Source organism: Alexandromys fortis, unplaced genomic scaffold (assembly GCF_014885135.2).
Source record: "Alexandromys fortis isolate MF-2015 unplaced genomic scaffold, M_Fortis_MF-2015_v1.1 scaffold_10, whole genome shotgun sequence".
Taxonomy (NCBI): Eukaryota; Metazoa; Chordata; class Mammalia; order Rodentia; family Cricetidae; genus Alexandromys; species Alexandromys fortis.
The window spans coordinates 13,118,660-13,136,659 of NW_026067895.1; the positions used below are offsets into that span (position 1 = coordinate 13,118,660).

The window sequence follows — 18,000 nt, forward strand, 5'->3', positions numbered from 1 at the left end:
AGCATGGTCAATGAAAATGTCCTTGCATCGGTCGGTCAGATACCTTCTTAATGTCTACTGGCACGGACAGTCAGTGCAGCTCTGCCCACATGCACAGTATACCATACTCACATTTAAGACAACGAAGCCTGTCCCCCTTCAAGTCTGGTCTGCATGGAGATCTTTAATCCATTTTTCCATGATGCTTATTTATGCTAGATTATCTACAACGTTGTAATGCCAACTAATGGAAGACTCGCCGCCAGTTTTATAGAAATATGCCATCATTTCACACACCATACTATTGAAAGCAAACAAAATATCTTAGTCAACAAAACACCTTATATTACTCAGCAGAATTTCAGGTAATTATACTTTTAGCTTGTCTTAATGGTTTCTTTTGATTTTAAGTGCAGCTACACTGGAGCACTTTCATATTGATATCAGTATCATTATCATAAGTTGTTTTGCTCTTGTAGTTCCTTAAAATTTTAGTTAAAATATTATACTTTTTAGTTATGAGTAGGAAGTCTATAGTACTGTTGACTTTGCTTGAGAATCGTGGGAAGTATTAAGGGTGTGAAACAGTCTCAAAAAAACAGCTAACAGGATTGCCACAGGGCCTGGCAATCAGCATGCCAAAGGCTCTTGATGAATGTTTAAAAATCAATTATCTTTAATTCCCTACAATGTATTTTTGATCATACCACCCCTCCCCGACACACACACTTCCAGGATCCACTTCTGATCCCCATCCACCCAATTTTGTGTTGATTTTTCCCTATCCAGACCGATTTCTATTGCCCTGACACTTTGTGTTGATTGTGGCTCTCAGAGCATGAGCTATTTAATCTTTCTTCCCCAAGGCAAAAATGTCCCATATCAGGGTTTCCTAAGGCTCATGGTAGTTGCCCAAACACACTGGAGGAGCAAGTCCCAGAGGAAGACAGGCTGGCAGGAAGCATCCTCTCTGACACTCATCTCCTATGTGAATGACTTCAGGTGAGCTGTCTGGGCTCCCCCAGCAGCGCACTGCCCAAGTTTAAACCAAAGTTATTATTGCCCCTAACACATCGACTGTGCCCAGTCTCAAAGTCTAACAATGTCTGGCATAGGACAGGTCCTCCACCAAAGCTAATCGCTTTCTTTCTAGATCTTGCCACATTCTCTAATATGTGTTAAAAGAGGAAAACACATATAATTCTGATAGCAAACAGCCTTTAAAAGCTCGGGAGTTGCCCGAGTTCCCTTCTGCCTCGGTTTGCTGTCCTACAGCACTGCACCCCGGGAAGGTTATTCCCAGGATACACTGTATTCTTTCAAATGTGGAATGCTCCAAGCCTGACAAAGCACTTTTCTGAACTGGAACAAATCGTACCTGCCATCCAGTAATACTTGGAAATTCATCATCAATTTGATTTACACCCAGCAACAATAAATCACACAAAGTATCCCCTGAGCAGCCCAGGGAGTAAACAAAAGTAAACATTGTGCTCCACCTGCCCCGCCTGGCCAGACGAAATGCAAACGCTGGCCACCTCAGCTGGAATAATGCCTTTAGGCTCTGGTCGATTTGGTTATTTTTGGAGGCTTTTATGGAATATTGACTTTATTTGCTCTAATTCTACAGGAAGCCACATTGGAAGTGCAAGGAAATATAAATGATTAAAAAGCAGAAGTGAAAAAAAAAAGGAGCCAAATGTTTTGCTTTTTTTTTTTTTAACTGTAATTTTTCTAAGGGGTCTCCACATCGCTATTCCTTGTCAGTTTCTAGTATGGCTACATTCCATTCCGCAGCCCTGGGGGTAAACAGTTTGTTTTTGTTGTCTGTTGTTTTTCAAAATGAAGGGAAGGCATGCTACAGAAAGGTAACATTTTACATCAGTGGCAATCTTGTAAACTTAGTGATGGAGCAGCAGGAAGACAACGTGAAGCTAACTAACCCACCCTGGAATCAATCCCTACCCTCAACTCCAGACTCTGACCCGTGAAATCAACCATCAGAAAATAAAATAAAATAAAAATAAACACAACTCGATGTGTTACTTTACATACATTAAGTGTCAGGCCTCCCAGGTTCACATAAGGTTACCTTTCCTGAACCAGGTCTTTACAAGACACACTGGCCTTAAATGACATAAAAAGAGTTTTAAAATCCCAATTAGTTCTGTGTCCTTTGTTGATATTGTTCTGTTTTTCTCCAACCAGCAATAATGAATAACCCACAACTGCTAATGAATAACTAACTCCTTTTGTCTCCAAGGACAGCCAAGCCCAACAAGAAATGTCAGAGGGCCTGAGGGAAAGTAAAAACCTTTATAATGAAAATCTTCCCAATTACACAGTCCTCAAGGTGCTACGCACTCAGAAACGTCTTAAATATTTAAATAGTCCTGTCAAAGGTGCTTAAAGTGGGGATCATAAAACTCATTTCCCAAATGCTCTGAAAACTGAGCTTCTGCAAGTCTAATAACAGTGAGTTCTGTTGGACCAGGAAGCAAGGAAATGCTCTCATTGGTGCACAAAAGTGGGAATCCACACTCACACGCCCCAGCGGGATCAGCAATTTGCCCTGCACAGGGCCTCCCCATCCATGCCGCCCCTGCCATGCAGACCGCAGGGGAAGGTCACCTCTGCCCATTCAAACTGACTTGATGTAAGCAACGAACTTGAAAACTAACGTCTACAGCTTGAGAAATGCTAAGTTAGAGAAGTCCCTTCCCTTCTTGTGGGGCAGAACAGAGAAGACTACTACTGATGCCTGTGACCCAGATTCTCTCTGACCCACAACGAAGGCGAGCACAGAGGTACCTGCGACCCGCAGCTCACTTTCCAGTGCCTTCCCTAACTCTAAGGATGGGCAGGGCTTGGGCGTGATGGCCTCCCAGAGGCAGTAAGGACGGCCTTTCACACAGCTCTCCAGTCATGCCCCCACTCAGAGAGACTTGCAATCTGGGTGAAAGTGAGTGATTTCAGGGCTAGGGCACGGAAGTACAAGTGAGGCGAAAACATCTTGTTACATCTGAAAACAGGAAGTATTTAATGGGAACATGGCTAAAGGACACAGGAACTGACTTCAAGAGGGTTCCTCCGGCCATATTTGGGTTAATTTGAGCATCAGAAAGAATTATGACAGTCATGAGTCACAGAGAACCGTTTCTGAAAGAGTCCCTAAGTGAGTCTACAGTGACCCTAAAACGACGAGAAGAGGCTGCTGTGGTCTCAATTCAAGATCCCACACACACACAGGCTGTGTGTTTGCACATTTCCCCCAGTTAGGGGCATTCTTTGTGGAGGTATTAGAGATCAGAACATACTGCCAGGCTGGCAGATGCTGGGCACAAAGGGCAGAGAGGGGAGGTTACCCCCAGCTCCAAGCTCTGCTCAGAGCCTCTGCCTCCTGGTCGGGCTACTGTGCAAGGAGCCACACACTCGTGCAGACGTGACCAAGATGCTTCACTATGACAGACAGAAGTCGGTGAGCTGTGAGCTGAAACAAGTCCCGCCCCTCACACCCAGCATAATCAAGTGTTTTCTCGCTGTCTGTCTGAAAGTCCAACACCAGCTAAGAGCCACACAAGGACTGACAAAATCGTGAAAACACCATCGCGTTCCACAAAGAGAACCTGACTCAGACACTGACCAGAGGTCAGCTATGAGAGGCTAACGAGGGTGACATCATTGACTAATGTTGACGGGAAACGTTCCTGAAGTACAGCGATCTGATGACAACGTCACGTTCACGAAGAGCGCCTGATGTTTCCTGAGGTAATACTGTAGGTGACACAATCACCTGCTCCATAGTCGTCTTTTTAATTGGGGGAGGGGGGAGCACACACACAGGAGTGTGCACACGGGTGTGGAGTCCAGAGATTAACATTGGGCATCTTCCCCTAATCTTTCTCCATCTTATTTCTGAGATGGGGCGGGGGTGGCTGAGATAGCTTTTTTACAGTATAATTTGGGTTGTATGTCTAACAAGCATGGAAAATAAGCCCATGAAGGTCTGGGTATGAGATCACAGCATTGGCATGATTAGTACTGCTTGTATTAGTGTCCCAGGGCCATTGATTAATATGCTACAGAAGATTTATATGGGGATAAATGATACTTGACTAAAAAATCCAGCTACATGGCAAGTTGACCTTCATGCCTTGACGACGGCTATGCTGAGTCACAGCATCCCGAAAATTAAAAAAATACCAACTGCCCAAGACCACAGTTATGTTAGGCATGGGCTGATTAGACCCGTACCATCGAGATGTCTTATTTAAGGGGAACATATGGACGATAAAACATTAATATGGCCCTGAAGTCAGAACCAGATGCCTGGTGAAGTTTCACATCAGTCACCCCAAGTTAAAATGGGCCCGGAGCAAAAAGAGGGGCATAGATGGGCCCACCATTTCAGCCAGATCGGCTGCAGTGAGATAGGGAGGGGGCTCTAACCTGAATCAGATTGGGAAGAACTGGTCAGCCAAACCAGCCCGAGCAATGAGGCAACTAACCTGAACCCAACATAAAGGCAGACGCATCAGAGGTGGGGGGACTGGGGGAGACTAAAAAAGAAGCCTGCAGTACTGTTATAGCCATATGTAACACATTCAAATTGGTAAGAACTGTCTAAATCAAAAGCAACTAGAAAGGGCAATTGGATTGTAAGTGGTAAGAGAGGTAATTTATGAATAAAATATAAAATAGTGCAGAATTAATTTGATTATGGAATGCATATTAAGATAGAATTATATGTAAGTGATACTGCTGCCTGACTTCCTTGGCTATGAACACGCATTTGTGTATATACATGAGAATGACAATTTAAAGACGAAATGTCACAGTGTCTGTCACATTTTGAAGTGGTCCAAAGTACTTGAAAAGGATCAATGTGGCAAAATGCTGCAAAGTCAAATCTATTAATCTAGGTATAGTGGCACAGATCTGCAAGCTCAGCACTTTGGTATGCTGAGGCAGGGGGATCACTTAAGTTCAAGGCATGTCTATACTGAGTTCCAAGCCTTCCAAGGCTATGTAGTAAAATCTTGTCTTAAATAATAATAATAAACTAGTTATTTTTAATGTAAAGAAAAAAAAAAGAGCCAGGCGGTGGTGGCGCTCGCCTTTAATCCCAGCACTCGGGAGGCAGAGGCAGGCGGATCTCTGTGAGTTCGAGGCCAGCCTGGTCTACAAGAGCTAGTTCCAGGACAGGCTCCAAAGCTACAGAGAAATCCTGTCTCAAAAAAAAAAAAAAAAAAAAAAAAAAAAAGAGAGAAGTATTTTATTAAAGAGCTGTCTAATTTAAGTGGAATGACTGGATGGGGCCCTCAGAAGACTGTTTAAAAAGTACAAAATTGAGAGAAATGATCCTTTTCTCTTTCTGCCTTTTATCCTTCCTCCCTCTTCTCAGAGGCAGACTCTGGTCAGAGCTGAACTGAGGCAGTCACTGTGCAGCCAAGAGGAACACTGCATGGTCCCAGGCCCGGCAGAGGAGAGGTGCACAGCCAACACTGACCCCTAAGAAAAATGGCCTCATGACAGGTTCCGGGCACTCAAAGATGTAGCCAACCGAGTGTCTCTGTGTTTTTATGGGGCCCTCGGGCCCAGAGAAACACCTAACAGACGTCTATTGAGGAGCTGGGTGTTAACACTTCACCACATTTATGTACTAGCAACTTATTAGTGGCTTCAAAGAGTAATATTCATAAATTAAAAGAAAAAATAACATACCTGTTTGATTTATCATTTCAGGAGGAAAAGACGCTCCTATAGTATACCCTACCACTCCCCAAATCTTAGAATGAGGCAGATCCCAGCATGCTCACTGCCTGTTCACATCTACTTGTTGGCTAAAACTATAGTGAGAACGCCCAGTGTGGTGATTCGACTCCAGGAATCTCAGCACTCAGAAGGCAGAGATGAGGGGTGCAAGGCCAGGCTTGGCTACAAAGTGAGTGCCAGGTCAGTCTCTGAGACTCTCTCCAAGATAACCCCAAATGTTAAAACAATTAAATAACTTTAGAAATTGAAAAGTAAACTACCCACAAATCTCCAGAACTTTCTCACCTCAGCCAGATCTTCGTACCGACTATGACCTTCTCACTCCCATTGCCCAAGCTCTTAGCAACCACTGTCTCTACAAACTTGACTACTCCACGTCCTTATACAAGAGGACTCACAAAATGCTTGTGTTTGAAGCTGATATATTTCAATCTGCACAGCTTAATCAAGGCTTATCTGTTACGGAATGTGCTAGAATGTCCTCCCTTTCCAAGTGCAGTACACATGCATTACCACATTGTGTCCACACGCTCATCTCATGATGGACACTTGCACAGCTACCTTCTGGCTATGGTGGAAACTGCTTTCGGGAACAGGAATAAAAAGGGGGGTTGCTTTCCCTGAGATCAGGGCTTCACAGAGGTCACCGAAAGGAATGTAACGAAACTGACTGTGGAAAGTGCCCGTCCTCTCCGCGAGCATGAAGTTTGCCTGCTGAGCAAAGGATGCGGTGCATCTCTCTGATTCCTTCCAATTTAAGGCATCCTAGGCGTTTTTAAGTTCAGTGATACCCCGATGACTTCGAGGTACCATTTGAAACCCACACCATAAAATGCTGAGGCCACCGTTACCTTGTTCCCAGGTTATTGGGATGTAATCCTTAATCAAAAAAAAAAAAAAATAACACTGTCAAACCTACACTTCACACCAGTGTTCCCCTGTAACATCCTCAAAGACTTAAATTCTCTGGATGCAGTCCCAAGAGTTAATACAATCGCTCTCGGGGCTCAGAAAGTGCTCTTTTTATTACTGTGTAAACTCTACACTGTTCCAAAGCAATGAGACTCCACTCATTAACTTTGTGTGACTTTACCTGAACTACAAGGCGCTCACACGTTTGGTGAGACATTATTCTTGGTGTTCACATTGGGCGTTTCTGGATGAGCTTAACATTTACACCAGCAGACTAAGGAAGGGGACTGCCCTCCTTAGTGATACAAGACTGCATCCAATCAGGCCTGAACAGAGCAAAAGGTCGACCTTTCTCTACATGAGGGGCAACCCTTTCCGGCGTGGTTGTTTTTGAACTGGACATTGGTTTCTTCTCCTTGCCTTTGGACTTGCAGTGAAATACTGGCTCTTCCTGAGTCTGGAACGTGCTGGCCCTTAGACACAAATTCTACCTTTAGTTCTTCTGGTTCCCTGGCCCTCAATTCTGACTGGAATTAAATCACCCACTCTCCTGGGCCACCACAATCTCCTTATCAAATTCCTAATAGTAAGACTCTATTTCCCAGGTGGTGGGGGGCACACACCTTTAACCCCCAGCTCTTGGGAGGCAGAAGCGGAAGCAGGCAAATCTCTGAGTTCAGACAAAGCCTGGTTTACAAAAGCTAGTTCCAGGCTGGGCTATGGTGGCGCACACCTTTAATCCCAGCACTCGGGAGGCAGAGGCAGGCGGATCTCTGTGAGTTCGAGACCTGCCTGGTCTACAGAGCTAGTTCCAGGACAGGCTCCAAAGCCACAGAGAAACCCTGTTTCAAAAAAGAAAAAAAAAAAAGCTAGTTCCAGCACAAGCTCCAAAGCTCCAAAGAGAAACCCTTTCTCAAAGAAAGAAAGACAGAGACAGAGAGACAGAGAAGACCACAAAATGAAAGACTCTATTTCTATGCACTCACATGGACGTGTGCGTGCACACACTCTCTCTCTCTCACACACACACACTCTAATATACACTCTCAAGCTTTTTTTTTCCCCCTGAGCCTCCACTGGTATGCCCAGAGCTACATGGTGCCCCAGGGTCAAAGCATCTCCCGCCTCTACTCTTCTTAGTGAGTCACTCAACCTCTTTGTGGGTTGCCTTCTGTTCACTCTCCTCCAGCTTCTGCTCTTATAAAACTCTATACTTCCAAGGCATGCGGAGCCTGGCAGAAACGAGAAACCTCCCCTGATCTCATGCCTCCAGGCTTAGATGGTGTTTTCCTCCATGCCCAAAACAAATGCCAGAGGGCTCCCTCGTGTGCACACAGGCCACGCCAGCTCATGCACGAACACACTCGTGCTGTCTTGTACACACAACTGAGTGAGTACAGTTACAACGTGAGCACCTCACTTTCCACAGGTGTGCTAACACAGCCCATTGCACTCCTGCATCCACCTAGGCCATGGAGCCCTCTCAAAAGCTGACAGGCGGGGGTACAGAGATGGATCTGTTTGTGACCTGCTAGCTCTGCAAGGACTTGAGTTTGGATTCCCCAGAACCCACAGAAATGCCAGGAGTGGAGAAACATGGCTGTCACCCCAGACCAGGGAAAGCAAAGATGGGATTTCTGTAGTGTGCTGGTCAACTTTTCTAGCAAAACCACTGAGTTCCATATTCAGGGGTGAGAGACCTCATCTTTAAAAAAAAAAATAATAATAATAATAATGTGGAAAATAACTGAGGAAGAGACCAGCACTGACGTCTGGACACCACACTGCCTGCACATGCACACACATGTACTCACACACACAAAGATTGCCACACTCCTCTGAGTATACCCCCACGCCAGAGCCCTCAGGCTTTCTAACTACCCATCTATTTGTCTGAATTCTCAAACATTTTAAGGCGAGGACTACATTTTACTAGCAAGTCTTCCAGAAGAACAATGGCTCTCTATGTCCGATGATTATTTGTTGAGCAAATGATCGGAAGGAGTTCAAACAAGCCCACACCATTGGCTGTTGACTTGATTTATGAATTCTGACAAGATCAGCAAGGGACAATTCAACTACTCTAGAAGGAACAACTCAACTACTCTGGCCTCACTGAGACCATAATGCTATTCAAGCTGTAAGGATGAGAGGAATAACTTTAGATTGTCCCCAGCCTCTTATCTGTGAGAACTTATGCTCCAAGCATGTTGACAGGAAGCCAGGCACCGTCTACTAACAGAGAGCCAGCAAGCCTCCAAGGAAGAACTGGGAGGCAGTACTTGCTCAACATGCATTACAAGGTATACTGGCCATGACAACACACTCAGACTCACTTGACCTAAGTTCCCGAAGCACGTTTCAACCAGGATTATAATGATGACGTCTATCAAAGTACCATTCCTGACGTCTATCAAAGTACCATTCCTGAGCTCTTTCTTAGTGTCCCCAGAGTGCTTGTTCTTTTTGGACCTTCATCAGTTAAATCAAGCACAGCCTACATCCTGAGATGGTGCAAGCCATCTCTGAGTCCATGTTGGAAAGCATCCCCACATGCTGCCTGACACATACGTGACATGAAACATGCAGATTGGTAATAATATCACCATTAGCACTGGAGGTCACACGGAGAAACACGGGTGCCTATAAAAAACAAGCCGCAGCTCGCTAGTCAAGACGAGCTGAGAGGTGTCGTTGGAGCAATGCCTCTAAAACCCAACAGAGGCATTTGGAAGGAAGACACAGTGCTCAGCCGCATGGGACCTAACAGTGACAAACTAGTCTGGAAAGGGCCCCGGAAAACTTTACCTGAACTTAAATACCAGTACCTCTAGGAGAGCAAACAGCTCCAAAGAGAAACTAGACTAAATATAATTTAAGTATAAAAATAGATAATAAAGTGTAAGAGAAATATAAAAGCTACATTTATGTTTCCTGTTGTGGTGTGTTTTTTTTGGGGGGGGGGGATTTTTTAAAAATCTCTTCATCTACACCAAACACCATAGACACCATACATCTTACACCAAAATACACAGACACCAAGACAAACAATCCTTTGGCTACAGGTCTGTTATAAATCATTATTCACATTAATTAAAAGCGTAAGTGGCTGTTCAGAAGCCTGCCGGTAAATCTACTGAGCAAGATAAGCACTTTGAATACAAACATTTACTACTAAGTGGTAAAATACCTTAAGGGATATACAGAGTGCTATTTTACATAAAAAGCTGTAGCTATGTAGGCTACAGGCTCTTTTTCTTCCTAGCCTAAACACACACACCATCTGCAACATAAATTCATTAAGTCCACCCCAGTTGCTGGAGAAAATATCTTTCAAATACTTTATTAGTCCTCAACAACTACTCTTTAATTTGAAATATATGGCAACCCAATTAATACTGAGTTAAAAGCACACAGTGTATTTCAAATTATCCAAATTTTCTAGTCCCTCACAAATTTTAAATACATGTTTATTATTCTTGGCGGGGACAGGGTTCATCAGTGGAGCAGTTGCCTAGTGTGTTATTGTAAAGGCCATGGTTTCAAGCCCCAGTATAAAGGGGAGTGTGTTGTGCGTTATTCCAACTTGATGCCCTCTGTTGATTTCACTCTCAATTGTCTTATTTATATTAACTTATTCCTCTTTTTACTGGTTATTACAATGTCTCCCTTTTAACCCTTCCCTTCCAAGCACAGCTTTTCTTCTAGTACTTCTAACACCAGCACTGGTTCTGGTTCAGCCCGGTCCTCCAGGGCTGAGAGAACCCACCCCTCTACTCCCAGAAGCCAAGGCAGAGCCACATGTATGCAGAAGACAGACTTCATCGCCTTGCTCCTGAACTCCTGCCCCACCGCCTGCCCCTATTTCCCTTTGAAGCTGAACCTTCTGCTTTACCTGCCTCTCCGCTTCACATTCTGAGGGGTCACACACTTGTGCCTAGCATTCACACACAACTACACAGTCAGCCCCTTACCAAACATGAGACTGTGAACTTTGATTCTGACATTAACTTAAACATATTTTCTACAGAACTCGCTGGCAGTGAAAAGACATGGGGGAGATAAAATTTTATCCCGTTTTTAAAAGATTTCAAAATGACAATCCTACCTTTCTCGGGATTTGGAGAAAAGGGGTCTCCAAATTCTTGCTGTTTGGGCTTTACAGTAAGCGATGCGGCCAAGCCACGGCCCTGAGTGGCGGGAAACTGAGGCTTCCCATTGGTGAGTAACTGTCTCCTGGGGCTCAGGGCGGGCAGATGGATGGGGCTCAAGGCCACGTCGCTCTGAGCAGCAATCCCTGCTCCGGAGGACATCCTGAGGTGGAGGCTGTTAGCAGGACTTCCAATAGCGGGGCTGGGTAGGCTGGCACAGGACGAGGGGCCCGGAGCGCCCGAGTGGGCTCTGATGGGAGGAGTATGTTGACCACTGAGCAACCCAGGCCCCTGCGGGTTTCTTGATGGCCGATGGAGACTCATGCCACATGACCTTCCATTCATCCTGAAAGCCCTAAGGCCAAGATGGTCAGTATCCAATGGCGCTACTGATCCTTTCACGGTAAGTCAAGTAATGTATCCATGGGATAGGTGATAAGTCTGTTTAAAACAAAAATCAAATACAGGCGTTGGGAAAGACAGAACTGAAAATAAGACACAGCAATTTTTCAGCTTGTATAACATTCATACCAAGACAAAAAGAAACACAGTAAGCAAACTGGCTTCTCTCGTAGACACGATCACAAAACACACAGATCCCTGGCGAAGACTTTCTATTTCTGCATTCATGGGAAGCTTGTAGTATATGGGTCACTGCATTGTCCTGTTTGCCACTGTGCCCTTCTCAACACGGTGGCTCTCTCAGCAGCTACCATCAGTCTAGGAGGACTGCTCCCACGATGTAACTCATTCTATTCCCAAAGGACCTTACACTTCATTTCCCCCACAGAGTCTTTGGAAACCTAGAACACCAGCCTTTGGGGACTGAGAGACTCAATTTCTGATGTCCCCAGTCAGCAAATACAAAGCCAACATGACGTTCATCTTAAGAGGAATATTTTCATAGTGCCCAGGTTTGCAGAAAGTCAGAATTTCTAAGCCTGGGAATTTTAGTTTTTGTCGTTCCTTATGCTGAAATACTTACAGCAGCATCAAGACTTTAAATCCATGTTGACCCTGAATTATGGAGCTAGAAACAGACTCAATGTTACAATACTCCACCTTCCATGTGAGGGTCTGGGAAAGTAGAGAGTTATAAACAAGACCTCCTGGAAAAAGCAGACTGAGGAACCCTTAAGGTGGAGTGCCAGTATGTACACAGAAACCCTACTGTATTACGTATATACACAGTGTTAAGGAGCCTCCGATGAAAGCAGAAAAAATACAAATGTGTCCACAGAATGCTATTCTCTACTTGTATGTGATGACATCAACACTCCCTAGGGTAAATCACTAAGGAAAGCTCTCCCCACTCCCCAACCACTCACTCTTTAAAGTAGGTCTAATGAAGTAGCCAAGCGACACCATGGTGCCTCTACTGCAAATGTCTGAAACAGCCACTATGTATCTTTTACAGAGACAAGATAGTCACAGGAGTAGCCACCGCTGAACAAACACAGGAAATGAAGACTGAGAACAAGTCAATAATATCCATATGTCTTCAACAGGAAAAAAAAGTCAGGATTTTTTTATCCTGTGAGATCCACCTGAAGTCTTGAACGAATATTTTCAACTCAACTCCGAAAGATCCAAGAGAAATGGCGGCACCAATCATTGTGGGAAGGCTACCGAGGAATGAAAACTTCTTCAAGGACATTGTTTTATTTCACCATTTTAGGGAATACAATATACTCAAATGTTCTCCGTTCTTTCCATGAAATTTACCACGTGTGCCTACACTGAGGCACTTTGTGATTCAAATATAAGATTCAGAATGTGCTTTTTACTTCTCTGCTTTGCCAAGAATCCCACCCTTTGATGACATTAGCTTTGCCACCCCTAAGAGACACTCCAGAACTCTCTCTGTCATATATCTGCCACTCCCACTTCCCCTGCCACTACAGGTCAGTTATCCAAACCCACATGACTGAATTTCTTTATGAAACAGTAAGAAGAGAACTTGCTACTCAACTGGTCTTAAGTCAGTTCTTCTTCGACTCTGGAAAACTCCCTGCACACTGTCTGTCGTGTGCACATCTATTGTGTGCACGTGGAGCTACATCGTATTACCAACCACTCCCTTCGATCTTGAGCAAGAATCAAAGGCATTACCACTCCCCGCTCATTCATAAAATCGTGCTTTCTAAGCACTCTGTACTTTCAGAGGAAGCTTTTATTCAGTAGCTACCAAAAAGGGAAAAAAAAAGCAAATAAATATGCCATATTGGCCAATTTTTGAAAATGAAGAATGGTCCAACATGACTGGAGTCGGTTAAACCATGTCCAAGTGGCAAGTGTCTGCAGATCTGTTGACTGTGCTCATTTCTGTTTTGTTTTGTTTTGTTTTGTTTAAAAAAAAGTAAAGCAGAGTCATTTTTGCCCCAGCAGCAATATAAAGCAGTTCTCCTCAAAGTCTGGGTCAGAAGCGCATCACTAACAATGCCAGCATTAGGCGCGGCCATCAAGAACCTGCGAGAAGGGAAGGTGAGAGAGCAACAGCAGAATCAAGCATCACGCTTAATTAATATCATACCGATATATCGTACATGAATATTTATTTTGCCTTATTTTTTATAAATTGCACTCCTATTTGAAATAGGTTTAAATAAAAAACAACAACAAAATGTACTTAACTTTTATAACTGAGAAAAAAGAAGCTCCCCCCTCCAAAATGGCATGATTAATATAGAAAAAAATTAGGCAAACAAGCATTAAAGTTAAGCAAAACCACCCATGTGGTTGGAAAAAAAGAAAAGATAAAAACTACATGGTGAGGTGGGGAGGTGTAAGATGAAAAGAAATAAAGAAACTATATAGGGAAATATGCCTAAAATTGAAGTTTTCACATGAATTATGTCAACAAATCTTTGGAGCATTCAATGCTAGGAGCTAGAAAATCAATTTGGTTTACTCACAGTGTAACGTTTTCTGTACTTCTGAGCTAAGTCATTGATCACAATATCATTTCAAGCCCACTGGATAAGAAAGAAGAAGTAACCCACTCGACTTTAGGAAAGACCTATGTTCAAACATCAGTGAGAAGCTCTGAAGAAGCCAAGGAGCTGAGACCTAAGTCACAAGATCTGTGGACTCAGTTCGTTCTTTCAACTCTAAAAGCCTGGGAAGGCAAACACAATCACTAGGGTCTCTTGATAGTCTGTTTTCCCTAACACTTTAGATAAGAAGTACTACTTTAAAAAACACTCACATACTACAATAACAAATTAATATATCGAATCTATTTCTTTATGAATTAAAGCTAGAGGAACTGTGTAGACATAGAACTGAAAGAGTAGCCCTCTCTACCAACCCAGTTTAAAGACTGTTGGGAGGGCCGGGCCTTCCCTAACACCATGCACAAAGACATCACTGATCAAAAACAAAGGGATGCAGCACTAAATATAGATTCTGCTAGGAAAATCAAATCCCTGGCTGATATACTTTACCAGGAAAATTTCACTGAGAGAAACTTTTTTGTTTTAAACAAAGATGCATTTACTTGTATTTTATATGTGCTAGTGTTGTGTCTGTACCATTAGCCTGACTGCTGCCCACAGAGCTCAAAAGAGGAGGGCAGATCCCCTGAAATTGGAGATATCCACAGTTCTGAGCTGCCATGTGGGTGCTGGGAACCGAACCTAGGTCCTCTGCAAGAGCAGCCAGGGCTTCTAATTTGAGCCATCTTGCCAGTCCTCTCTTTTTATTTGAAAATTTTCACAAGCTTCTCCTCCATCTTAGGCTCAAACATTCTACTCAAGACTACACACACACACATATATAATGTTCAGGATTTTCATATATGACGTTTTGCCAAACTTAGATTTTTATACCCCACTGGGTCTCAAAATGAAAATGTTCACTCTGCTAATGAGTTACTAAATCTTTCCTTCTGACCACTTTCAACCTCTTAAAACACTCCTGTAATTCAGGTCAGAGAGGAAATGACTTAACCCCTAAGGAAACTTAAGGTAGAAAAACCATTTTAATAATGCCACTCGCTCTCTAAAAAAGCATCAACTTTGATCAAAATACAAAATCGTGGCTCAGTCTCCTTCGCAGGGCTCCAGACACTGCTCCTTATAGAGTAAGAGAGATTAGACAAACGAAAGCAACGGTAACTCATCCTCTCGAGAAAATTCCAGAAACGAGTTCTATAATGCCTATTTACAGCCAAAGGCCCTTTCTTCGTAAATACCATTAATAGACTCATCGAGAATCATAATTCATCCGATGAGCCAGTTAATTATTAATTTTCATACATCATTTCATTTCCTTAGGCTACATTTAGCCTTTGTTACATTTTCCATTCCTTATACTGAGAGCATTTCTTACCCTGCACACACACACGCACACACACACACACACAAAATCCTGTTAATAAAGCACAAATAACGGTCAGGAAGCAAACTGATCCTGAATATGATAATTTTTATATATATGCATATAAGCAAATATGTGTGTGCATTTATGTTGCGTGTGTGTGTGTGTGTGCATCCACACGTAAGCCATCTACGACATGCTACTCTTTTCATTCTCCCCTTTTGGGTTAATGATTGTATAATTTCATTAAGCTCTGTCATTTCAACTTCACTGCCTTCATCGTTTAATAGACCCACGCTATTCTCCTGGGCTTCTCCTGTTACTGCTTTTCGTAGCCAGAAGACTATAGAAATGAAAAACCTATTGATGGGTAATATAAGGTATTCTCATGCACGGCTGCAGTGTGAAGCAGATTTTGCAATTTAATCAAGGACAGGTAGAGCTGAATGTTCTTATATCCCAAGAGTTCATTTTTATAAGCAGAATGTACCTTGTTCTAACACAGGTGACTGACTCCTCCGTAAAGACTGTATAAACAAAAACCAATCATGTAAGTCATTTTATTGGCAACAATATAAACACAGCTATATTAGATGTCACCAATAAATCAGAGTGATTCTTGTCGGCAATTTCAACAAGAGGAGAGTGCAAACATGGGTCCATGACGTGGGAGGCTATTACGGAGGAACTATATGGGACGTGGACAGTATCATTTCTCTGAGCCAAAACCGGAATGTCCTCTATTATGATGAATGAATCCACAGCAAGACAGTTGTTTGTATGGGTTGCTAACTGTATGCACTGAAACCAACAGAGTCACAAAAGTTTCACAAGAAGAAACTCACATTTGAGTTTCAGAGCAGAAACTCAAAGAAGCGTATAAATCTTTTCACTCAAGTACTCTCAAGGCCTAATTAAGACTGTAAGAATATTACCACATTTATGTCGAACATCTGTTTATACTGACGTTAAACAATACACTCTCTGGTAAGATGAAATCAGAGATCTCACTTTACCACTAATTAATGAGACAAATGAGTGTTCCCAGCAAGCAATCCACCCAAGTCTACCAAAGACCACTCAGAAAAGACAGAAAAGCTTAGATTAGGGCCTCTCTTCAACAGAACCCATGATCCAAACCCTAAACAAACTCATCTTCAACATATTGTAACTATTCCAAACTCTGAACTAACTCATGATCAACATATCGTAACTATTCTAAATTTTATATTTACAAACTGTCTCTAGAATGAAGATTAATTTCTCTTAAGCAAATAGAATAAAAAACTGACAGTGCATTTTATATCGAAGTCCATCGCTGTGATGTTTACAATGTGCGGCGTGAGCATGGCCAAAGCCTAAGAGAGGAAGAAGAGGAGGTAGGTGAGCCATCTAGTTCAGAGCCCATCCTAGTCGGTCAGTCTGACGATCAGAAGCAACCTTCTGAAGATCCAGGCAGTGGCTGTGAAGACAATGACTACAGACCAGATGCCTGGTAAGAAAATCCGAACCTTCAGAGAGACTGCATTGGAGACCAGCAGTGAAGCTAGGCAGCACCTCTGCCCCCAGAAGCATCTTCCACACCTGTGTACATCCACAGGCCTCTCGCGGCCTCCTGCCTTACCCGGTGTCACTGGTTTTAGCAATAATTACTGAGAAGTTTGCCGTCACTTTGTCTCAGTCATTAACTTGTCAGTCAGTTCAGAAAGGTCTAGAGAGCTGTGACCCTACAAAGAATGGCCAGTCAGTCCAAAAAAATCATAATTAGATTATTAATCATCAAATTAGGATGAACTTGAAACCAAAAACCTTCAGCATATACAGGGATGCTCGGACAGGCAGTCATGGGCTGGCGATGCCTTGGCACAGCACAGGTAGGAATACGCTGAGTTCTTAGGCCTACAGTTACCAAGATACTCATTCCAAAGCAATGTTTTGCAAACTAGGCAGCAATCTTCTGATGGCCTATGGTATCAGTTACTCAACAGGAAAAATTTTTTTATATATAAATAAATAGAACAGACTGCAATATATTTGAAGCTATCAGAGTACATCAAGACTAATAGTCAAGAACTGTTCTGTTTCACCCATCTGTATGCACACAGTGTGTTTTGGATAAACACTATAACTTATGGTGGGTCAAAACGAAACACAACCTGGTGTTCAAAAACCATTTGGACTCTTTGCTAGCCCAAACACCTACAAACAGCAGCTGTGGGTACAGCCAGATTTCAACAATCAAAGTAAAAGAAATACAAAATGGTATACAATGTAGAAAATACTTGAAAGCTTGATACTTAAAGTTTTTGTCTGGTTTGGTTTGGTTTTTTTTGTTTGTTTCTTTGTCTGTTTTCTTGAGACAGGCATTCTCCAGGTAGCCCTAGCTGACCTGGAACTCCCTTTGCAGACCAGACTAGCCTTGAACTCAGAGATCTTCCTGCCTTTGTTTCAGCTTTATTTTTTTTAAGGTCAAACAACATAAGGCTACATTTCAACCACTGCTATCCATCACCTCTCAATGGAGAGGAATTGATCATTTGTGTTGAAAAGTAACAACTGAGTGACCAACAGCATCAGCATCAAAACAACCAAAAATGAAGTCTGGTGGGTCAGTGCGAAGGTTATGAATACTGGTTCCTCTTCAGAGTTCCCCGGTCCAGTTCCCATCATCCACATGCCAGCTCACAGCTGTCTGTAACTCAATGCCAAGGGGTCAAATAAAAAAACCCTATCTTGCCTTCCAGACATAAGGCATGCATGTGGTAAACAGACATACATGCACACAAAACACCCATACCTATAAATTAATAATAGCAATAATTATTGATTATTTTTAGATCTTCCCAGTTGCAGAGTGTAGACA

The 18,000-nt window shown here is 42.9% G+C and overlaps 1 protein-coding gene across 2 annotated transcripts in view; it reads right to left on the reverse strand.

Annotated features, from left to right (window-relative positions):
• Glis3 (GLIS family zinc finger 3) overlaps positions 1 to 18,000 on the reverse strand; it is a 425,456-nt gene that overhangs the window by 400,215 nt on the left and 7,241 nt on the right. The window contains exon 2 of one of the 2 annotated variants that reach the window (XM_050159533.1): positions 10,775 to 11,258. In XM_050159533.1, the coding sequence (XP_050015490.1) occupies positions 10,775 to 11,162 (388 nt within the window). In that variant the 5' untranslated portion in view covers positions 11,163 to 11,258. Of the gene's footprint in view, positions 1 to 10,774; positions 11,259 to 18,000 lie in introns of those variants that run through there. The other variant, XM_050159565.1, reaches the window with a different exon arrangement.